The 21,043-nt window shown below is 35.2% G+C and overlaps 2 protein-coding genes and 1 long non-coding RNA gene across 3 annotated transcripts in view; 2 read left to right on the top strand and 1 right to left on the bottom strand.

The window, feature by feature from the left end:
* LOC106620232 (uncharacterized) overlaps window positions 1-8,203 on the top strand; it is a 100,227-nt gene extending 92,024 nt beyond the window's left edge. Inside the window, exon 28 of the mRNA XM_036372201.2 lies at window positions 1,477-8,203. Coding sequence (XP_036228094.2) covers window positions 1,477-2,835 — 1,359 coding nt within the window. The 3' untranslated portion in view covers window positions 2,836-8,203. The remainder of the gene's footprint in view (window positions 1-1,476) is intronic.
* A 1,080-nt stretch (window positions 8,204-9,283) lies between these two features.
* st (ATP-binding cassette transporter scarlet) lies at window positions 9,284-19,340 on the bottom strand. Its single transcript, XM_014240348.3, has 7 exons — window positions 18,600-19,340; window positions 15,775-15,824; window positions 14,802-14,938; window positions 13,769-14,734; window positions 12,786-13,027; window positions 12,545-12,645; window positions 9,284-9,820 (listed from the first exon to the last, which is right to left on the bottom strand). Exons 1-7 carry the CDS (start codon window positions 19,136-19,138, stop codon window positions 9,645-9,647), a joined length of 2,211 nt encoding a protein of 736 aa, XP_014095823.2. The 5' UTR covers window positions 19,139-19,340; the 3' UTR covers window positions 9,284-9,644.
* Window positions 16,865-17,533, top strand: LOC138857816 (uncharacterized). Its single transcript, XR_011397013.1, has 2 exons — window positions 16,865-17,054; window positions 17,202-17,533. It is a non-coding gene; the product is annotated as an uncharacterized lncRNA (long non-coding RNA).
* Window positions 19,341-21,043: the final 1,703 nt, after the last annotated feature.

Below are 21,043 nucleotides of genomic sequence, written 5' to 3'. Positions count from 1 at the left end.
TTTGTTTAAAAGCGGGATTGAATAGTTAGAACAAGATAAAATATTTATAATAAGGTAAAATAATACAAAAGAAAATGCCCTTGTCGGTTGTCTATTGTGAATAATAAATGTATCCAATACAAGTGAATGAATTGAAAGGAAGGAAATATACTTACACGTATATGCAAACAAACACTTAACAAATAGTTACTACGATGAATCATATAATATACAATTGGCTATCTGCAGCTGCCAACATTATATATATATATGTATGAACGTATATAAGGTACAAGTATTCCCATTTAAGTGCAAAGCACAAATCACACACATAAATTAATTCTGTTGTGGTCTGCATCCAAAGAACTTCTTGGTTAAGGCAACAAATAAGCTTTAATATTTCCCGTACATATATACACCCACAAATATTTGAGAAAATATGTACTGTAAGTTCAACTGCTTTGTTGGGAAAAATAATTAGGCCAGCAATATATCTCGTCAAAGTGAAGCATATCTTCGTATTCGTTTCAAATTGTTGAAAAAAAAACTTTGTAATGGCTACAACGCGCTCATAGGTATTTCACTTCTTTGAGCAATATAAGACGATCTGTCAAATTTTCTATATACTTGTTAAAAGGGTTTACGGAACTACTTACCCGCAAAATCTTTTCTCTGAAGCCTATATTTCAATACCAAAAGCACTCTTCTTTTTCTTTGTTTCTTGTTTTTCATTCATCGAATTTGCGAACGGTACTAGATTTGCTTCGGTACTACTTACCGGTATCAGACTTACCGTTACAGATATGATCTGATCTGATATAATAACAATGTAATTATGCGCCTTTATTTGCCATTTTAATTTTTTTTCTACAAAAAAATTTCATAACAAAGTTTATAGAATACTAATTTGTGGTCATTTAATATTCAAAGGGTTTTGAGTTAAAATTTTAACAATATCTCCTCATAAAATCTTATGAAAAGCGATTTTGATGTTCTGCCGCATAATTGATCATGTGATATGATTCTGCTGAACACTTTTTCATATAAACTAAAGTAATCATTAAATTACTCTTCGTAAACCATCCTCACACGCCTGTCGTATATACATACTTTCATATTTATGACATATAAAGACTTTTACATTTCGGTTTCAATTTGTGCTGACGAAACCAATCCAATACAGTCAACATGTCATATTAGTTATTTACGTGACATTTTTGCTTTCTGGCACCATCTGCGACATACTTATTGTTTTCCCGCGCGGCTGTATTTACTCACAGCGAGGCTAACTCATTTACTCCCACTTATTTATTTATTTCATCAGAGGGCCAGGGATGTATGAGTGACATTGTTTATTGCAATACTGCCCACATTTTCCCATCATTGTTGTTGACTTAATGTATAAAAGATCCAATCAACTTTCCAACACATTTACACAATTTACACACTTTCATATTTAACATTATTTCGCCACTCTCCCTCTCGCTTCTCATGCAGGTGACACAAGAAATGTATCAAATATTGGTTGGACGTGGCTTTGAGCTCACCTGTCGTGGCAGCGTCAATGTAAAGGGTAAAGGCTCTATGATTACATATTTTCTGAAAGGAAAGTCGACGCAAATACCGGAAGTCACTACGAGAAATTTCAATACAGTGACGACACTGAGTGAGACCAAAGCTGAAAGTGTCGAAAACAACAAAAAACTCATTGACACAACAACTAGTCTACCAATTACCTCGCCACAGCAAGAGAAAACTGAAACAAGTAACACCGAGCTCGTTGATAAGAAACCGGAACTGCCACCCACAGTGCAGGAGTCCAACGAAACGATTGAGCCGCTCAGCGTTATACAAAGTCAGTCCAACAAGACCAGCACAGACTCTGGCGACGATCTTTCACCCGACTCGGAGTTGAACTCCTACATGCAGAGTGCCACGGCGCAGCGTCGCAAGTCACTCTGTCGTCAGCACAACATATCATCTTCCTTCGGCGCTACAACCAGCTCGACGTCAGCACTCACACCCACCATGTCAAGCAGCTCCAGTGTGGTCACAATAGCCGTAATGCCCGCAATTGCCAAGACTGCTTCCTCGTCCATGGACAACTCTACGGAGGGTAATTTGGGGGGCGGCTCCCTAAATACCGCCACGTCCGCCAACTCGACGAATGGACGGAGCAATAGTCAGCCGCGCACATACGTCGACGAACTTAAAGAAGAATACAAAGATGACAGCGACAAGGCGCCGCTCAAGGACTCCATTGAAAATCTACAAATTCTATTGAAAAACAATATAAGTCTGTCGGACCTCAGCAATAAGCAACAATTGAATCTCAGACCCAGCGACTCCAAAATACAACAACTGAAAAAGGAAACCGTTGTCACATTCCGTACAGAAACACTTGCCGGCCGACAACGCAATTCGATTACAACGATCGCCACGACAACGCGGCTGCGTAGTTTTGACGAATGCATCACTTCTGTTTTGACAACGCCAATAACAAAAGCAACTGGCACTTCCAATAATACTCCGTGGACAAATGGTAGCGCCCATAAAAGCGCCGAACACTCAACGGACAATAAGCAATCGTTGCATAATGGTCCGCAACAGCGTCCACAAGACTGGTCGGGTCGTCAGCGCGTCGACACACATCGCAGCCCCATCAGGAGTTCACAGTCGATGAGCCCCATCGGTCTCACCGGCAGCGAAGTATTCGTGCTGCCCAACAGCCGGAGTATGATCGTCTTCAGTAGCAGTGGCAGCAGCAGCAGCGACGGCGCCAGTTCCAGCAGTGAGAGCAGCAACACGGCCGCCGACAGCACGATCGCCTATATGCTGCAGGACGTGAGCACTTAAGCCACGGATATAATGCTACCGAGCTGGAGGGTGATGAAGTGATAGAAATAATAGACCAAGTTGTAAGTTTACTGTTATTTGCTGTAAATTTTCCAAAGTTGGCATTTAAAATGTAATTGTTGTCAATGTTATTGTTTGAGCTAGTGTACAGAGAAGTGGTTCAAATACTGTTAAGTAAAATAAGAAGAATGCAGTATGTATAATGCTATTTAAGTTAGTAGTCTAATTATCGATCGTGTATATATAATGAACAAAGTAATCAAATTGCAAAGGGAAAAGTGCAGGTACATTAGTTGAATAGGATGTAAAATATACTTACATGCATACTTAGTGATAGGTCAATGTTCTTCTGCATTAGTGGTTAGTTAACTAGAGATCTCTGAAATACGGTGAAATACTCTGAAATGCGCCATATATTGTTAAAGATTTATATTTGTGTATGTACATAAAAGCCAACTGGATGTTACTGTACCTTAGTTTACTTTACTTACTATGAGTTTCCCTTATATTTCCCCTTTTGTTAGCTAAATAATCACTTAAGAAATCGTCTGTGATTCACAGATTGGTCTAATTCAAAACCACCAGACTTGGTGGCACCAAATCAAGAGATGACTTCATTTATCGAGAGCAAAATTTGTTTAATAGTTGCCTATATAGTGGAAAGTTATTCTATAATATATTGGTTTTCGATCTCGGTTTTGCTTTCGGTGTTTATGTTTGTGTCACAATCAACGAAGTTGTTAAAGACTTGAGTATACTATGAATCTCATAGTGGTAAGTGACCCAAGTCACGAGTGCGTCGACTATTTATTTAATGCATCGTTTTACAAATGTACGAGGTCTGTTCAGAAAATAACGGGAATTTTAAAATTTTGGTGGTTTCAAAAAACAAAAATTCTCATTAGTTACTAAAACGAGATCTTAGTCTTTATTAGTGACAAGAAAGCTGTTAATCGGTATTCACCCAATTTGTTGTAATCGCTTTAACGATACAAAGTTAAAATGCTATTACTGATCTAAAAGTAAACAATAGTCTTTTTGCATATTAGAAATATAGAAATTAGAGAATAGGTTATGAGAGACACTGCTTTATCTAATACTTTCTTCTATTCTTGTACAGAAAGTAGTTCGGCGCCGCAGAGCTTTGAATGATCCGGTGTTGAATCGACCAGAATTGTGTTTTTATGGCAATATTTTTCTCTGTAGGCTTTCAATTCTTAGTTTATTAACTTTATGCAAAGTTAAAGGTTTGAGAGTCCTAAAAATTATTAAATTACGTGATTCTGATTTATGCGCTTTATTCACAAGGCACCTTTCTTAATGGTTAATAAGAGGGTAGTTGAGGTTCCTCAAAGTTATAGGTACAGCAAATCGAAATATACATATAGAGCTAAATTTGTTTATTTGACAACAGTTTCTATGCAAAATGGCAGTGTCTGTGTTTGTAAATATATACAATATGTATAACTCACATATCCCATAAAAGTTTATAATTTTGTTATCGAATAATATTATCTTATATTTTCATTAAAAGTTAAAAACAAATTAACTGTAAATATTATATACTTACATATGTATATATAATAACTTATAAGCAAAATGGTTTCAAACCTACTTTGAATTTGCAAAACATTAAAACTTAAGCTTTAAACAATAAAATAATCGAATAAATCTATATGAAAAAAAAATATCCAAAATTGTAATGGAATTCAAACAAAATTTATTTTTTGATTAAGTAATATCTTGAATAACAAATATTGATAAAATTTTTCAATTATATTATATCTTTGTAATTTCGATACAGTTAATATCAGTATAATACGCAGGAAACCCATATATCAGTATTTTAATGCTTTGATGCCAATGAAAGGCTTTCATTTCTAAAAAAGAGAGTTTTGCAATAAAACGACAGATACATATATATATATATAAATATCTATAAGTATAGATCTGTTAATTTAAGTTAGTCAATGTTTTGTGATTCTTGAGTAGTTAATTGTTTGTTGTTGTTGTTATTAGAATGATTGAAAATCATTGTTTCCAAAAAGTATTAATAAGCATTCGGATACAAATTGTATTAAAAGTGAATTGAAAATGCATTAATAAGTGAGTTTTTTAAATTAAAATCCACATTCATTAAGTATTTAAACAGTTATACTATATACTTATAATTACGTGTATGTATGTGTGTTAAATAAGTATAAGCATTAACTATTTAAAACTAGCTTTAAAATATTTATGGCAGCTAAGCTCTTTTTAGGCAAATTTAAGTAAATAATAATATTGAAAAAATGCAACTCTGTCAATTTGCGGCTGTATACGAAACATTTACCGTTCATTTCCACAAGAAACAAACATAAATACACCTACTTACATAAGAACATATCTAAGTTTATAGTAAAAGAGTGCACACACATACATACATGCACGGTTGTGTGTGCAAATAGATTTAGTAAAATTAAATGTGTACAAAATAAATTACAAATTATTGTATATACTTACAAACATACAAGTACATATGTTATGCATATTATTCAATTTTTATATACTCGGTTATTGCATTTATTTACATCAATATACACATACATACCTGCACCCAATTTATTATAATGTGAAAATAGAAATTCTTTTATGCAACTATTCTTCAACGAGTGATTACATTGTGCGTCAAATGAAAGGTTACATGAAACAAATACTTCACAAATACAATTAGGTATGTGTATCTCTGTGTGGAATTGTTGCATTGCTGATTGATTATTTAGAAGGCTGTTTGTTTAATAGAGATTCAAGATCCGAAATATGCTTGAAATCTTCTGCTTACGACTTTTACCAACATCATGGTCCTACTTGTAATAAACTCATAAACTATTTTATTTGCAGAGATACTTTTAACATATTTATTTTAGGCATATAGACCATGATGGTACTATTACATTTGTGTAAAAGTACACTTTGTCGTCGAAGTTCTTCCCGGAACTTTTCGCGCAATTCCAAAAATGACGTATAAACCGAACTTAGCAATAAGAATTTCAGTTAACTCTGAGATAATGAAGTGAGTGGGTTCCTGAGCTTTCAAGATAATAAATGTCACACTTTTTTCAAACAACAATTTTTTCTTTCATTTCGCAAATATAAGAAAAGTTTAAAATGAGTTTTGTTGGCTTTTTGGAACTGTTTTGATATTATTTTATTTTATTTTTTATTACGAAGTATGTGCTTAAACCTAATTTATATTATACCTATTACTCATATTGGTCAAAACACACAATTTGACACAAAATATAGTATATGACTTATAAAAACTTAATAAAGCCGTTGTCTCAATTAGTTCTCTTACACCCTTAGCACTTTGTTCCTGGTGTTTATATTTTTACCTTTTATTTGGCTGTCGCACACTGTACTCATTATTTATGCCACTTATAGCTTTGCGTTGGTTAAAAATGACTATTTTATTTACGAGACCATAAATTGATTTGATTGATCAAATTAATTGTGAATTATGCAAATTCAAGTCTTAACCGAAAAAACAAAAGTTGTTTATTAAAATAATTTATGCAAATAAATGTATGTAAATGTAATTACTAGTAATCAGTGTTGTAAAAAACACCAACAACAAAACAAATCGCTATCGAAGCATTAATGTACAAAAAAGCACCTAAAATAGAAAAAATATGTCTAAATTACCAAATGTCTTACTGTGATTGTATCTATGTACCAGTAGTATATATATATAAATAAAGCATATACATATGTGCACATGCGTTTATTTACTAGAATACGAGTATAATAAAAATTGCCTCGATGTTAAGTCAAATAAATTTATGCGCAAACACATGAAGTGAATTTTCTTTAGATTTTTTATTAACCTGCTGAAAGAAGCCATTGAAATTATTTGAATAAAATTGGTATTATTTAGTACCGGACAAGTTATCAATGCTTATTCAATACATTTTTCTTACTTTACTGCTTTTCTAAGTTTCGCCTATTCAACCCACTCAGTCGCGTAGAAAAATAATTATACAGAGATCGCCCCTGCTCTATTTCACATCCGTTTCGCACCAGTTCAGAAACAGTTACGAAATCTGTAGGGCTCAAAACTACAACTCGAAATACAAATACATACACATCATAATGATGCTGTTTATCCCGACAAATTTACAAAGAAACCTTTCAATTTGTCCGTGCTAGCAGCAACAAGAGGTCTTGGCCCGTGAATGGTACTGTTTGCAATGAGGAAATTCTTCGATTGAGACCATTCTTTATGTATTCTTATATAAATTTTTTAACAAAATCACAGAAGTAAACACTGTAAAGTTTTCTTCTGGAAGACACATATGGTGGCTGTATCAGATTTCCTGAAACAATATGTAAATTCGATCACTGGAAATTACGATGGCTAAAGCGAGGTTTTTTTATAAATAAAAAAATTTTCAATATATATTTGGTGGCCATTAAAAGTTTCAATTAACAGAGTTATGCGCTCGCAGGCAGCACAAGAGTCGAGTCGAGTGTCTGCTGACTTAGATATTGCTGAAATGTCTATGAGGTGTGACCAGCAGCTAATGGAATTTAATTAGTGTTTTATAAACTAATTGAAATGAATAGCGGACACTATGACATTGCGGCCACACAATGCCTGAGTTGAGAGGCAAACATATCTGTATTCATATGTACGTGCGTATGTGTATTTGTATATACCATATGTATGTATGTGCAGGCAATAAATGTTTGGTCACTGAGATTTTCAACTGTATTAGAGAATTTCACGCTTTTTCCATGATACATATTGTACATATGTATGTATGAATATGGTATGCATTTGTATGACTGAACCAAATAAATAAAATACAATTCCAGCGAGTTTTCCGAAAAATCTCCTCACGAATGACTGACAGATATTTAGCATAGCTTAAATGCTTAGCAATTAATAATCTAAATTTCAAAACAATTTGTTGAGGACTCTCAAAGCAATTAATTTCGGATTTGCGCTTTTAAAAAATAATTATTTATCCCATAACTTTGTTTTTATTATTAAAAAATATTTCTAGATATTTTTTTTGGAATTTCAATAATTTTTCATTAATATGGCAGACACACAAATGAAAGTTTGCAAAAACAAATATTTCATATAAATTAATATTTCATAGAATAATATTAATAGTATATGTATGTTAGCTTATCTGTATGTATATAATACTGTTATATTGGTGTATATGTTTATATTATATAATTTAAGTGCAGAATACAAGGAAAATATTTAAACTCATATAAAAGTTATCTATATTTGTATCATTTTATAAATAAATGTCTGTGCAATAATGTTTATTAACTGTTAAGTACTATTGTATTATAAATGAAGAAATTTTAAATTTAAGATTAAATGTACTGTTAATTAAAAATTAAAAATATTTACAAATTAATAAAGAAACTAAAATATTTAAAAAAATTTAGTTTAATTTAATTAGTGAAGAAAAATACAGATGCACCACTATTGATGAACATGTTAACCGATAGTCTCAGCAGTCTGCTATAGAGTTACACACGCTGAGGAGCTTGGGAGCGGCTCTCATCAGCATGTCTGGTGCCGCAAAAGTTACTATCAGTCTCAGAGAAGCTGAGCATCTAGATAATGTTGTGCTTAAACGCTCCGGAATCGCTGCACACTTTGACTTCATTCCGGATTACTTGGAGCGTCGTCGAGCTTAACTCTGTTTGTTTTTTCTCTACTCTTATGTTTTCGATAGAAGTATTGGTGGAAAGAAGCCGGCGTAAGAGAGGGCCAGTCAGCTGTTTTACGGTTGGGTCAACGTTGGTGAGGAGTATATTGTTGGGTGTTTAGGTATCCGTGTCATTTCAATGTTTTGCAAGCAGAGCCGTAGCGCACCTTCTTCAGAGAAGTGACTTTCCACTCCGATAATAGGACAGCACTACTAGCCTTTAGCTTGTTGATCATGAAATCGAGGTCTGACTAAAAATGCTAACGAAAATCTGCTTCAGAAATGGCTTGGAGAGAGACGAAGTAGGATAATTTTAACATTTTTTTCTTTGCAAGACCATGTCAGATATTCTTAAATGTCACACCCTCAGTTATTTAGGTGTATCAGCGCGAAGCAGATCGATGATGGGTTCAAGACGCTTTATCTAAACTAAAAATCAAACAGTTCTCGCATCACAAAAGATTGTCCTTAACAATTGTATTGCCAAGAATGATCTCAATGGCTTTGGGAGAGGCAAACGGTTTTCATTTTATTTTGTTGAAGTTTGTTTTATAGACCTCTGAATTTGTAAGGTCACCAAGTGTCGGAGAAAGTATAACTTTTTGTTTTCAACTCCGAAATAGTTTTAGGTATAGCTTTTTGGAAACTTTCCCGTAAGTTGTTTAAGTATAGTACAATAATACCATACCTTGCTCTTTCAGTACCTTCGTTTTAGATAATAAAATCCGAAGTTATTTAAATGTGAATTCCATGTTTTGTTTATTTATCATAATAATTTCCAAATTTGTTTGACCTTCTTCATGAACTTCAAGAAGTGAATACAATTATATCACCAAACCAGAAGTGCGAAAGGAAAATAATACACACCTTGGATGGCCATAAATCTCATTTAAATAAGCACAATAAGCACATTGGAGACAGTTTACGCGCAAAATGTAAATATAAAAATATTATTGTAGAAAGTATGTGATAGCTAAGCAATAAAATAGAAGGGGTGAAATTCCACGCGCCTACATCAACAAGTCTTGCGTTCAGCTTCGCCCCGTAGCGACGCAGCGACGGAGCTTTCGGCGGTTGACGCTCCATTAAATATTAAATCTTCTTAGCGCGACGCCACAGGCAGTAGTAACCCAAAATGTGGAAGCCAAAGTAAATAGCCAAAATCGCCAGCAAATTTCGGTAAAGGTTCGACTCATTAAAACTGTATTTGTCCAGCACATCCTGACCGGTGTGGAAGCACGGCAGGTTCTCGCTCTCCTCGAAGCAGGCTGCAAAGCAGGTTAAGAAAATATTTGTGGAATGAGGGAAAAAAAATTAAACAGAAAATTAATTACAAATTAAAAATGTAGGGACGCTGGTGCTACAGGTGTGAGTGAAAGTGTGGTAAAATTGTAGGGGTGGCAACGCTTATATGCAAATAAGGCAAAGCAGCTTAAGTAAATTTTAAATTGGCAAAAATACACAGAACCAATGGCCATTACAAGCACAGATGATGGACCAGTGGCGACTTCTTCGAGCCGAATATATTAAAGGCAAAAAATATATAAACTTCGGCAAATACGTTGAAATTTAAGGTGAAATTATGGACGAAGGTAAACAAGACTTTTACATAAGTTGAAGGGCAAGCGAGGTGAGGAAGGGAGAGCCAAATTAAGGTTGGCCAAACATGAAAATATGAAAACCATTAAAGAAATAGAAATTTGATTTAAAGTAGGATTTATCTAAGTGGGTAATAATACTTCAGTTATAAATCAAGTACAGAAATTGAAGGTAAACTTTAAGTATGTGTGAAAGTGATTTTTGATACGAAAGCTTAAATTTTTTTCAGAGTGTTTGCATAAGTATAGACGAATGTATATTCTTGGGGTGATTCTCAAGTCAATTTAATACGGTCTGCAATTCTATACAACTTATGGTATTAGCTTTAACGCTTCGATATTAATTAATAGATTGTCAAAAAGAAATTAAAACTTTAAGTCATTGACATCTAAAAAATATTAGTAACTTAAAATTATTTTTAATTTATGTATTATTTGCAAAAAGTTTTTATAGTAAGAAAGCTTAACTTTCCACTTTTTTCCTATATATTCCATTAATTCCCATTCTTTATTTTGTACTTTCCAATTAATACGGCAACCCCAAAAATAGATTGAACTAAGGACAGTATGTGTATATCAGATATTATTTTTATACTTTTGCAAAATGAGGGCGTGGTGCCAGCTCCTAATAAGTCGAATGTGTATATCTCCATAATTAAACACTTTTCCACATTCGACAGTGTGAAAATAGGTAAAATCTGATAATAAACCCACCCACTCCTCGATTTTGTTAAAAACTACTAAAAATGTGGTAAGTTAATAAAGAAATGTGTCAGGGACATAAAATTTTATAACCAATATGGTAAAAGAGGTCTTTATTGAAGCCGATATCAGAATTGAACGAGGGGCGTGGTACCGTTCACCTTTAGGTGAAAACCCTTATCTCCGGACCTACTTAACTAATTTCATCCAAACTCGTTGGTGACATTATCCTGACAATCCTAGGTGACAGTGTAAAAATGGGCGAAATCGAACAAAAACAACGCCTACTTCTTATATAACTCTACTTTAAATTCTATATGGTTCTTTCACTTTCCAGTATATGAATCAAGCACCAATGAATATATCGGAATAACCCAAATAGTGCCTTTAAGGTATGCCATCTCAGGTCTAACAATGATCAAAATTGGACCATAACTGTTCAACTTCCCAGATACCGAAGATGTGGACTCCAGTGCCTATAGCTGACTTTTTACTTTTCGGTTTATAATATGTAATGCTAATTTTATAATAAGTAATGCCAATAATAGATAAAGTAGGGTCAACACTACCACGTTCTCAGATATACCTAATATACATTTTTTTAACTTCCGGTTGCGGTCAATTTGTAAGATACCATAATTATATATATATATAAATGATCATCTACTATATGCTAAAGTAATCCGATCGGAACAATTTATAAAGGGGCTTATCGACCCCATAAATCGTTAACAAAATAGTGATTGCCCCAATAAAATGTAGGCAAAGGGGTAATTGACAATATGATCTGTAAACAAAAGGGTCATTGACCGAAAATGTAAACAAAGGTTGTTGACTTGGCTAAATGTAAACAAAAGGGTTATTAACCTAATAAAATGTAAACAAAAGGAACAATGACCTCATAAGATTTAAGCCAAGTTTTACACGTTTCATTTTTTTCAAGAAACTCCTCACAGCCGATATCGCACCACTATTAGATATAGCTGCAATACAAAGTAAGGTAAAGGTATTTTAAAACCTTGTATGTACTTTATATGGCAAGATATGATCCTTGCAAGTTGCAAGAGCATAAAATGTTCGGAACCCTTCGTTACTTGTTACATATTGTTTTTTTTTATCAACCGCAACTATATTTTTGAAATTAAATGGCCATCCCGTTTAGTAACATTTTCGTATTACATATAGCTATCATACGAACTGACCGATCAAAATCAAGTTCTTGTATGGTACGTATTTGTGAAGAGTATGCTACTCTCAATGCACTCGAATTCTTGTTCTATGTAATTTTTAATTAATTTTCAATTTTAAAAAAGCAAAATTGTGTTACTCCAAAAGTTATATTATTCTCGCAAATAAGAAGTTAGTTCAGAGCTACGAAATATGATGGTTCGGCAGTTAAACCTTAATATGTTCAAATATTGTTTTTATTTGTGCAAATGTAAATTATCCGTTCTCAATTTTTCCTATCTTCATATTATTATATTCATAAATAGTTATCTCCAAAATTGTTGCGGAAAATTATTAAAATATACAAGTATACCACCCCTACTACGAGGTAAAGAAAGTACATATGTATATACTCGTATATCGCGCAAATATGATGCAAATAACTCAAAGTAAATATGAATACACTCAAGCATTATTGGTGTTAATTTAAAAGTAAACTTTATTAATATACACATTCATACTCACTTATGTTTTGGACACCGGACCATTGTGCAATCGTCATAGCTTCATTTGCATATAACATCCATGACAGGAATTGTGTCCAATAAAACGCCATTGGCAAAGTGCTGCAAGTTAACGGCAAACATATGTATACACATGCCTCATTAAATATTTATTTGCATACGTGTTACTATAACCCAAATAAATGTATATATGTGTGTGTATGCGAGACAAGTAAGTACATTGGGCACTGACAGCAACTCACCTAATTTTAATGAAAATTCCAGATGTTATCATGAAAATGTAATCGACGGGCACCAAATAAGCCATGGCCAAAGGAACTGAGTTGAACGCTGTAGAAAAGAAGCAACCGCAGGCTGTTGCAACATTCATAACCAGTACAATTGATATGGCCGTTATACTGAAGGCGAAGAATGTGGCACGCAAACCGGTTATCCAATAACAGATTATTACAAACAGCAACGGTTCAATGATCATTCCGGGTAGCTAAAACCAAAGGAAAGGTGGTAAACTATACATGAATTCTCTATATACTATTAAGTACGTTCCACTTCAAAAGGAATACTGTTAAATAAACTATGACACCATTAAAAAGCTGTAAAATCTACAGAGAATAAAGTCGATTGCTATCTCAATCATTTAACATAAGAATATGCTTTAGAAGAGTGTCTCAGTGCCTATGACAGAATATCCTAGACTAATCTTTTCAGAATAATATTTGTCTACAGACCAAAACGTCGGCTTATACTGTCACTTTTAAGTGACTATAATAGGAACAATTATTCAGAAAATATTAAGTTTTGTAGTTAAAATGGAATTCTGTGCGATATGAGCTCAAACTAGTTCTGGTATAATTTGGATTGAGATCAGCTCTGATATATCCATACATAAAACTTTGTTTGGTATTCAGGATCAACATTATATCTTCGCTTAAAAACAACAAAGGTGAGTATCTCTTATATAGATCCATTTAAAATTATTGGATATTTAGCTACTATCGGTATTGCTTTTATCATTTACTCCTCTCATCCAAAAACGGATGACAAATATTCAAAAGGCTTCTTCTGAACAAACAGGCCGGAAAAAAAGTTTTTATAAGGGTTAAACCTCACATACCTAGTAAACGCTTTTCTCAGAATTACGTTTACTTACAAAAACCGAAAAATCACTCTATATTTTACGAAGTTCAATGCATGACATATATGGTAAGTAGGTTTATTCACTTACCATTGCGAGTATATTGGCCACATAGTATTGTGCCGTGGAATACATCCCAGAACGTGTTTCGCGTAGAAATAGTGGGAATCCCTGTGGAAAGACATTTAAAACGGAATACATTGGATGATAGGTGTTTTCGGAAATCATGACAAACAGTGCACCCTGCACGGCTTGCACTCCCAGCTGTGAGACCGTTATAGTGCCGGCAAAACATGCGCCTATAATAACGGCCATAGCAATTTTTTGGAAAAATCGCATACGTTGCACAGTCGGATCACGCATCAACGACAGCGAAGCACGATACCAAATCATATGGAACTTCTTGTACCAAGCGGCTGAACGAAAAGCATCTACCTCCACATCGAAAGGATAATCACCCGTTTGAGCCATATGAATCTCCAGATTAACCAACATATCGCGTTGTTTAGCCGCGCCGCTAACCGCAAACATATCGCATAAATGCTGCGCTGAACGTTGAGAGGCCTGTTCATAACCCGGATCCGTGGCCAATACGCCAATCAAGAAGTCCGCCGGATTATAAGCCTCCGGACAGTGATAACCGTTCTCAGCGAAAAAGTTGAGCGCATTTTGTGGCGAACCAGTGAAGGCCACACGTCCATCGGCCAAGAGTAAAACGTTGTTGAACATATCGAAAAGCTGACTGGAGGGTTGATGTATGGTGCACAATATAGTGGTGCCCTTTTTGGCCAGATCGTAAAGTGTCTGCACCAATTGCTGAGCGCTAAACGAATCCAGACCGGTGGTGGGCTCGTCACAGAACAAGATGACCGGGTCATTAAGCAGCTCTACGGCAAAGGCCAGCCGCTTGCGCTCACCACCCGACAACATTTTTTTGTCATCGCCGGAACCGATGCGTGTATGTGCAACGGACAGAAGACCGGTGCGTTCTAATAGATCGTTTATAATTTCCTTGCGTTCACGACGACTCACACGACGATCCAAACGGAGATGTGCCTGCATGGAGTAGGAGTCACAATAGTTAAAGCGGATATCTAAATAAATTTAAGCTGCGTCTACTCACCATGAATGTCATGTGCTCCAGGACGGTTAAAGTGTCGATAAATAAATCATCCTGATACACATAGCCGCTGATGCGATGCATAAATGGGCCAATGCGACGGCCGTTTATTAAGATATCACCTTGAACAATCGTGCCGGCTAAAGATAGCATGCGTGAGATAAAGTTAAATGCAAACGGAAATAAGCGATATCTGTGTTATCTTAGACATAGCCATGAACATGCAAGATATACAGCGTTAGTTAAATGAGGTTCATGGTAAGTTCGAACGTTAGCGGTGTCCTGTTCTTAATAATTTGTTACTACATATTTTTGCGCTTAGGTTTGAGGGTAGAGTTTGTTGAAAAAATTTATTTTCAATTGTAATACAAAATTATGCCATGCTGCCAGGGTTGCAAATTTTTTCATTAAATAATTTTGCATTAAAAATTAAATTTTATTTTTTTTTAAATTTAATTCAAATGTTAATTCAATTAGTTTTTTATTGCAATATTTGCAACCCTGCTTGCTACCCATTTATGACAGAAAACAGTTTTTTCCAGATTTACAATAGCAAAAATCGTTATATTGTAGAATACTGGGTTTAAAAAACGATAGAACATCGAACTGCCACTCTAAGTTCTCCATAGATTAATTATGCATACTTTAAACTGCCATTGGCATTATGGATATGGTTGAGTTTCCATCACTATATATAATCAATGGAATTGGGTTATCTGTTTTTGGGGTTCTACAATTTCAATGAGTTTGGACCGAAAATATAACAATATAACGCAAATAACAGAACTTCTGTACGGCTGATTCATAGAAATCAATTTAGAACTAATTTAGATAGTTCGCCTTATTTTATTCGGTCCTATTAAATATAACAGTTAAAGTACTTTACCACAAAATGGGCACCCCTAATGAAAATTTAATACCTAAAGATTTCAAATATATTTTTTCTATGTGTTTTATATAATATTTATTTACTAACCTGGTTGACGGAAGGCGAGTGTTGACATCAGTGTCGTCTTACCAGAGCCACTGTCAATGTAAGTAAATTATATTTATACATTTGTAAATATGTATATGTAAGTAATTAGTGAAGTATTTGAATTGCCGTTTAGAAGTGCATATAAGTATGAGTGTGTAAATAAAAATCATATGAAAACAAGTAAAACGTTAGCTTCGGTGCAACAACACCCTTCACAAATACAAAGGTTCTTTACAAGAACTTGATTACGATCGTTCAATTTGTATGGCAGCTATATGATATAGTGATCTGATTTTAACAATTTCTTCAGATAATATATTATTGCATTATATAATAACTCGTGCGTAATTTCGTGAAGATACCTCGTCAAATTAAAAAGTTTTCCATGCAAGCACTTTACTCCAATCGTTCAGTTGGGACAGGTGCAAAGTGTCAGTTCGATAGCTTAAAAACTGAGGGACTGCATATACACAATACACACGAACGGATAGGCGGACAGACAGACGGATATGGCTAAATCAACTCAGCTCATCATGCTTATCATTTATGTATATATTTTATAGAGTTTCTAACGGCTCCCTCTGGATGTTACAAACTTCGTGATCAACTTAATATAACCTGTTCAGGGTATAATAAAAGACTTAGAATACATTGACCCGCATATATAAATCTTTCTATATATTCCCACACATAAACACGCATATATGTACATACACACATATTGCAATGCAAAAAGTAAATAAAACAAATTTTATTTATATACACGAACATTTGCCACACTCGGAGGCGCACGCCATTGAAGAGCACTTGACAACAATTACACTCGTGCTGCATGGCCTTTTCGGTGCATTCACAGAAGCGCTGCATATTCACTATCTAACTGCTTTTCGAGTTTGTTTGCTTGCTTGCTCGTTCGCTCGCTGTTCATTGGCATCACTCATGTTTTCAGGTTGTTAATTTTTATGATGCTTCAACTGCTTTCAGTGCTTATCACAACCGTTATCTCTTATGTTAGAGCATAAATAAAAAAGTAACTTATGTTTATGGCATTTAGAGAATTCTCTTCATTTAACGCAGATTAAATGTTTAAGTGTTTTCTAGCATGGTTTGGATATTTACTGCTTTTTTTCTAAAGGAGTCACAGTATGAGACCAAAATACGGGCGCTCGCTATACTGTGAGTCGTTCTAGTATTCACTAGAGCTTTTCAAAATATAGCCTTCAGTTATTTAACAGATGTTATATTTAAAAAAACAAGCTCTCAGGCGATTTATTTCGATTGTAAGTATAAAATATATTTTTACTCTCGCAATGCAGTTTTATTTCAAATTTATTTTCTAACAAAAAAAAATCAAACTCGTTTTTGTCAAACTTAACGAATACAGAGTACGTTTAAAACTCTTTTATATTTTATATATTATTCTACAGTTATTTTCCGGCATAAAAAGCCAGTGACTTCTTGTTTGAACGCTAACTCTTTTGCTGACTAACCAGAAGCCATATAAATAAGTAGTGCAGATGTAATTCGAAACTTGACCGCATTTTGTGCAACAAATGCAAAGCTAAAGGAGAAGAAAATTGTGCGAAGTCAAGAAACTCTCTTACAGAAAACGGCAGTAGCGGTTAACGGTGAAATACTTTACTTTTTAAATAACTTGATATGTAATTAAATAATTCGTATTAATTCGTTAATATGTGTATCGATAGGTAATAGCTTTAAAAATAGCATACTGGCATTAAATAAATCGATGTCTAAAATAGTTTTTGAGTTCCAGGGTTCTAGTGCAGTCAGAAGTATAGCCGTTCACTTCAATCAACTCGATCAGTTTATCTTTAATCGCGTTTTTCTCAAAACGATATATTTCAAATATGCTTGAGTGAGTACTCTGAAATAAATGATCCAATCACGATCACAATTTTTGCATGTTCTTATATAGTTCTCCGTACAATGACCAAGCAATTTGATTCGTATGTTGACGATGGTCAGTATCTTCTAGTAGAGAATTTGTTTTTCAAGAGCACTGCAGCTGTGGAGCACCCTTTTTTTGAAAAGTATTTAATTTTTTTCTTTAACAGATTTACTGTGTATTCCTAAGTATATACTTTCTTAAAATATATGTCCTTAAAATTAATTTTTTTTTAATTCCCAAAAATCGAGTTATTTTAGACTGTCACTATATGTGAAGCTCGGAAGATTTTGAAATATTAGTGGAAAATTTTAAACTTACTTTGCATAAAACTATAGCAAATTAAATAACTTTTATTTGCACTTTTTCTTTCTATATTTGCAAATTCGTTTGCTTGTGCATTTAATTACAAGCGAAACGCTTATCAACATAAGCGTCAACTGATTTCTTCACTTCACTGATTCTACAATACATAATCTAATACGACTGTCTAGTGGAATTTGATGCAAAACAAACAAACAGCGAAAACATCTCAGGGCTAACTAGTTAGATTATCAAATGAGCTTATCTCACACATTCAGTGCAGATGTGTAAGTATTTGTGAGATCGGAGATAGGAAAAACAAACACTCAAACTTCAAGGATTATGAAATTTTAGACCTTTTTCATTTTCATGAAGATTAAAATTATTTTCTGCTGTTCACATATTCACGTATATTGCCGCTAGGCCATTGGTGTATAAAGCGCACGCATTGGTCACCAAAAAGCCGCAAAAAGCAATCTTGATGAAGGTGCGAATCACCAGTGACAAGTTAAGAGTCCTTTATTGCGCGCAGCACAAACCATAACACACACACGGGTGCTCACTTAACGCGCCACAAACAGTACCGTTACTCGTGCGTATACATATGTCCACCCACCTGGAACCCATTAGCGCCATCAGATTGCCCGGCTGCACCGCACCTGTCGAGTTGTTAATGATGCGCTTCATTTTGTTTAAATTGCCGCCACCGCTCGGTCCATTCGGCTCGCCCGTCGTGTAGACGCACAAGTCGCGCCACACCAATGTGGCACCCTGCTCGGTGGGCGACCACTTGCTGTAGCTGCGCAGGGGCAAACTGCGCTCCGAACTGTTGCGCGTTGAGGCGGTGCGCGGCGGCGTGGTGGAAATGTCGGTGATGGCAATTCGACTGCCGGCGCCACTCGCAACAGGACTTCCCTCGGCGCCGCTGTTGCCATTCACACTGCTGCTCCTAGCACGCCCATTATCATTGCTGTGCTTATTATTACCATTGCTCGGTAGTCCAACAACATCCTGCAACTCAATTTGCTCAGCAGCATCCATGTGGATAGTGTTGTTGTTGGCGTTGGGGCAGGTTTTCACGTTCGTCGTGTAGTCAGCGTGTGGCGGATCAACGCTGCGGGTTTGCTCCATTGAGATGAGATTATCTGTTGACATTTTTATTGTATCCTTAAGGGATTTATCAGTTTTGTCTTATTTTTGCCGCACTTTCACTTTGCACAATTTTCACAGCAGACTCACACACACACATGCACTCCTGTCCGTCAAGTGTTCATTTGTAGTGGTTTAACGTGTACTGGCAGCGCTCGCGTGTTTGCTTGGTACCGCGCGTGGCGAACAACTGATTGTGGGGTTTCTTCGAAGCTGCCTAGGTACCATGTGAGGCAAACACACGGATCTGTGGAAAACATATTTAAATATATGCGAACGTACTTGCGTTCACGGCTTGCAGGCACAGTAAGTGTGTGTGTATCATTGAGTCGTTTGCTTTGGGCTAAAGCTCAACAGTAAACACACGTCTATCACCTAATCCCACAGTCTGAAGATACGCCTGAGTGGTATTCTAACTGTTATGTGGATATCTAAGTATATACCTTTGTTTGTACACACTTGTCACCTGTGTATGCCAAACGGCTTGTTAAGCAGCTCTTTTGGAACCACTCAACATAACAGTCATTTGCTGGAAATGTGACAGTCTAGAGAGAGCGAGCTGCAACTGACCTAATTATGAAAGAACAGATTTACAAGAGATCAGCTCTATTAGATTTAGGGTGCCATAAATACTATTTGGGGATAAAGCCAAAAGCGTTTTGACATGAATTACATATTTCTCAAAATACAACGGCTACTCCAAGTGTCCGGTAGACAAGGGAGTAGGCGAAATTGCCTACTCAAAGCAACCGCTAATGCATGTAGATGGAACATACATGATAATTTTCGTCATTTTGCCTCGAACCTGGTTTGAACCAACGACCCATCAATTACTAAACAAACGATTGGCTATGTTGGCATAGTGATTTAAGAGTTTGCGGCAAATGCCGAAAGATAACTTTGCTCAGTATGCAACGAACAACTCAATCCGCGCAATGCATTTAATAGCTTTGCAACTGCAAGATTCTTTTGGCCTTGAGTTCAACACAGGCGATCTTCTGAACTACTTTCCCTTAGCAAAGTTCATCTTGCCGTAATCATTGATGTTCTTACATTGTCCAATAGGCATTCATACGGTAAGGCTAAAAATTTTGGCAGACGCAAGTTGTCAAAGCTGTATGGAATAGGGTGAGGTCGAAACATTCAAGCACTTTCTCTTCCATTGTCCAGCCTTTGCAAGACTGAGGTTGAAACATCTCAGCTGTCTTACCTTCGGCGAACCAGGAGACATAGTCGAAACTGACATTGGCCATCTTAACAAATTTATGATAGGCTAAAAGTGCTTTGTCGATTTGTAAGGGTCTTATGATATTATATAGGAGTTTTAGGTACCACAATGGACCGGCGTACTATGATATCCAAGTGAGACTCCTGTTTGGAACGACTTCTTAACTTAATCTAACCAAACCATTCGTAATAGTAAATCTAGCCTAAAATGTGTAAAACAAAACGTGGCAGCATCAAAGGTAGCGATTATACCACATTAATGGTGAATCTTTAAACCAGCTTGTATTAAGTCAACACGATAACTTTGTTGTTGCTTCAACATCTGAATTTTTGAAAATCGTTGTCAGGTATTCGAAGAAGACGTTATACCGATTGCACTTAATCAACAGTTTTGTACATTGAATTTATGTTAGCCTGTTAAATCGACCATTGCTTCGGTGGGATTTTTTCAATGAAATGAGCGGATTAACTGAGCTTTTGTCCAATTTACCGCCCATGTCATTAATATTAACTATATCAAAACTATCGATTATTAACTGTATTCACAACTTAGCAACACATTGCTAAATGTAATTGTATGTTTCAATAAAATGAGAATAAATTGTCTCGACGACTGCTCTTAATTCTAATATTTGTGTATTTGTATTTAAATTCCGATCTCACCTCGATTGCATTTTTTGCAAA

Source organism: Bactrocera oleae, chromosome 6, assembly GCF_042242935.1.
Source record: "Bactrocera oleae isolate idBacOlea1 chromosome 6, idBacOlea1, whole genome shotgun sequence".
Lineage (NCBI taxonomy): Eukaryota > Metazoa > Arthropoda > Insecta > Diptera > Tephritidae > Bactrocera > Bactrocera oleae.
This window is presented reverse-complemented; position numbering and strand designations above follow the sequence as displayed.

What these genes read in the sequence shown, in the direction of transcription:
- st (XM_014240348.3), bottom strand. Translation starts at nt 19,138, where the DNA reads ATGTCAACAGATAATCTCATCTCAATGGAGCAAACCCGCAGCGTTGAT. An exon ending in ACTCGCCTTCCGTCAACCAG is followed by an intron (nt 14,939 to 15,774) that starts GTTAGTAAATAA and finishes TGCTATCTTTAG; the next exon opens with CCGGCACGATTGTTCAAGGT. An exon ending in TGGCCAATATACTCGCAATG is followed by an intron (nt 13,028 to 13,768) that starts GTAAGTGAATAA and finishes CTTTGGTTTTAG; the next exon opens with CTACCCGGAATGATCATTGA.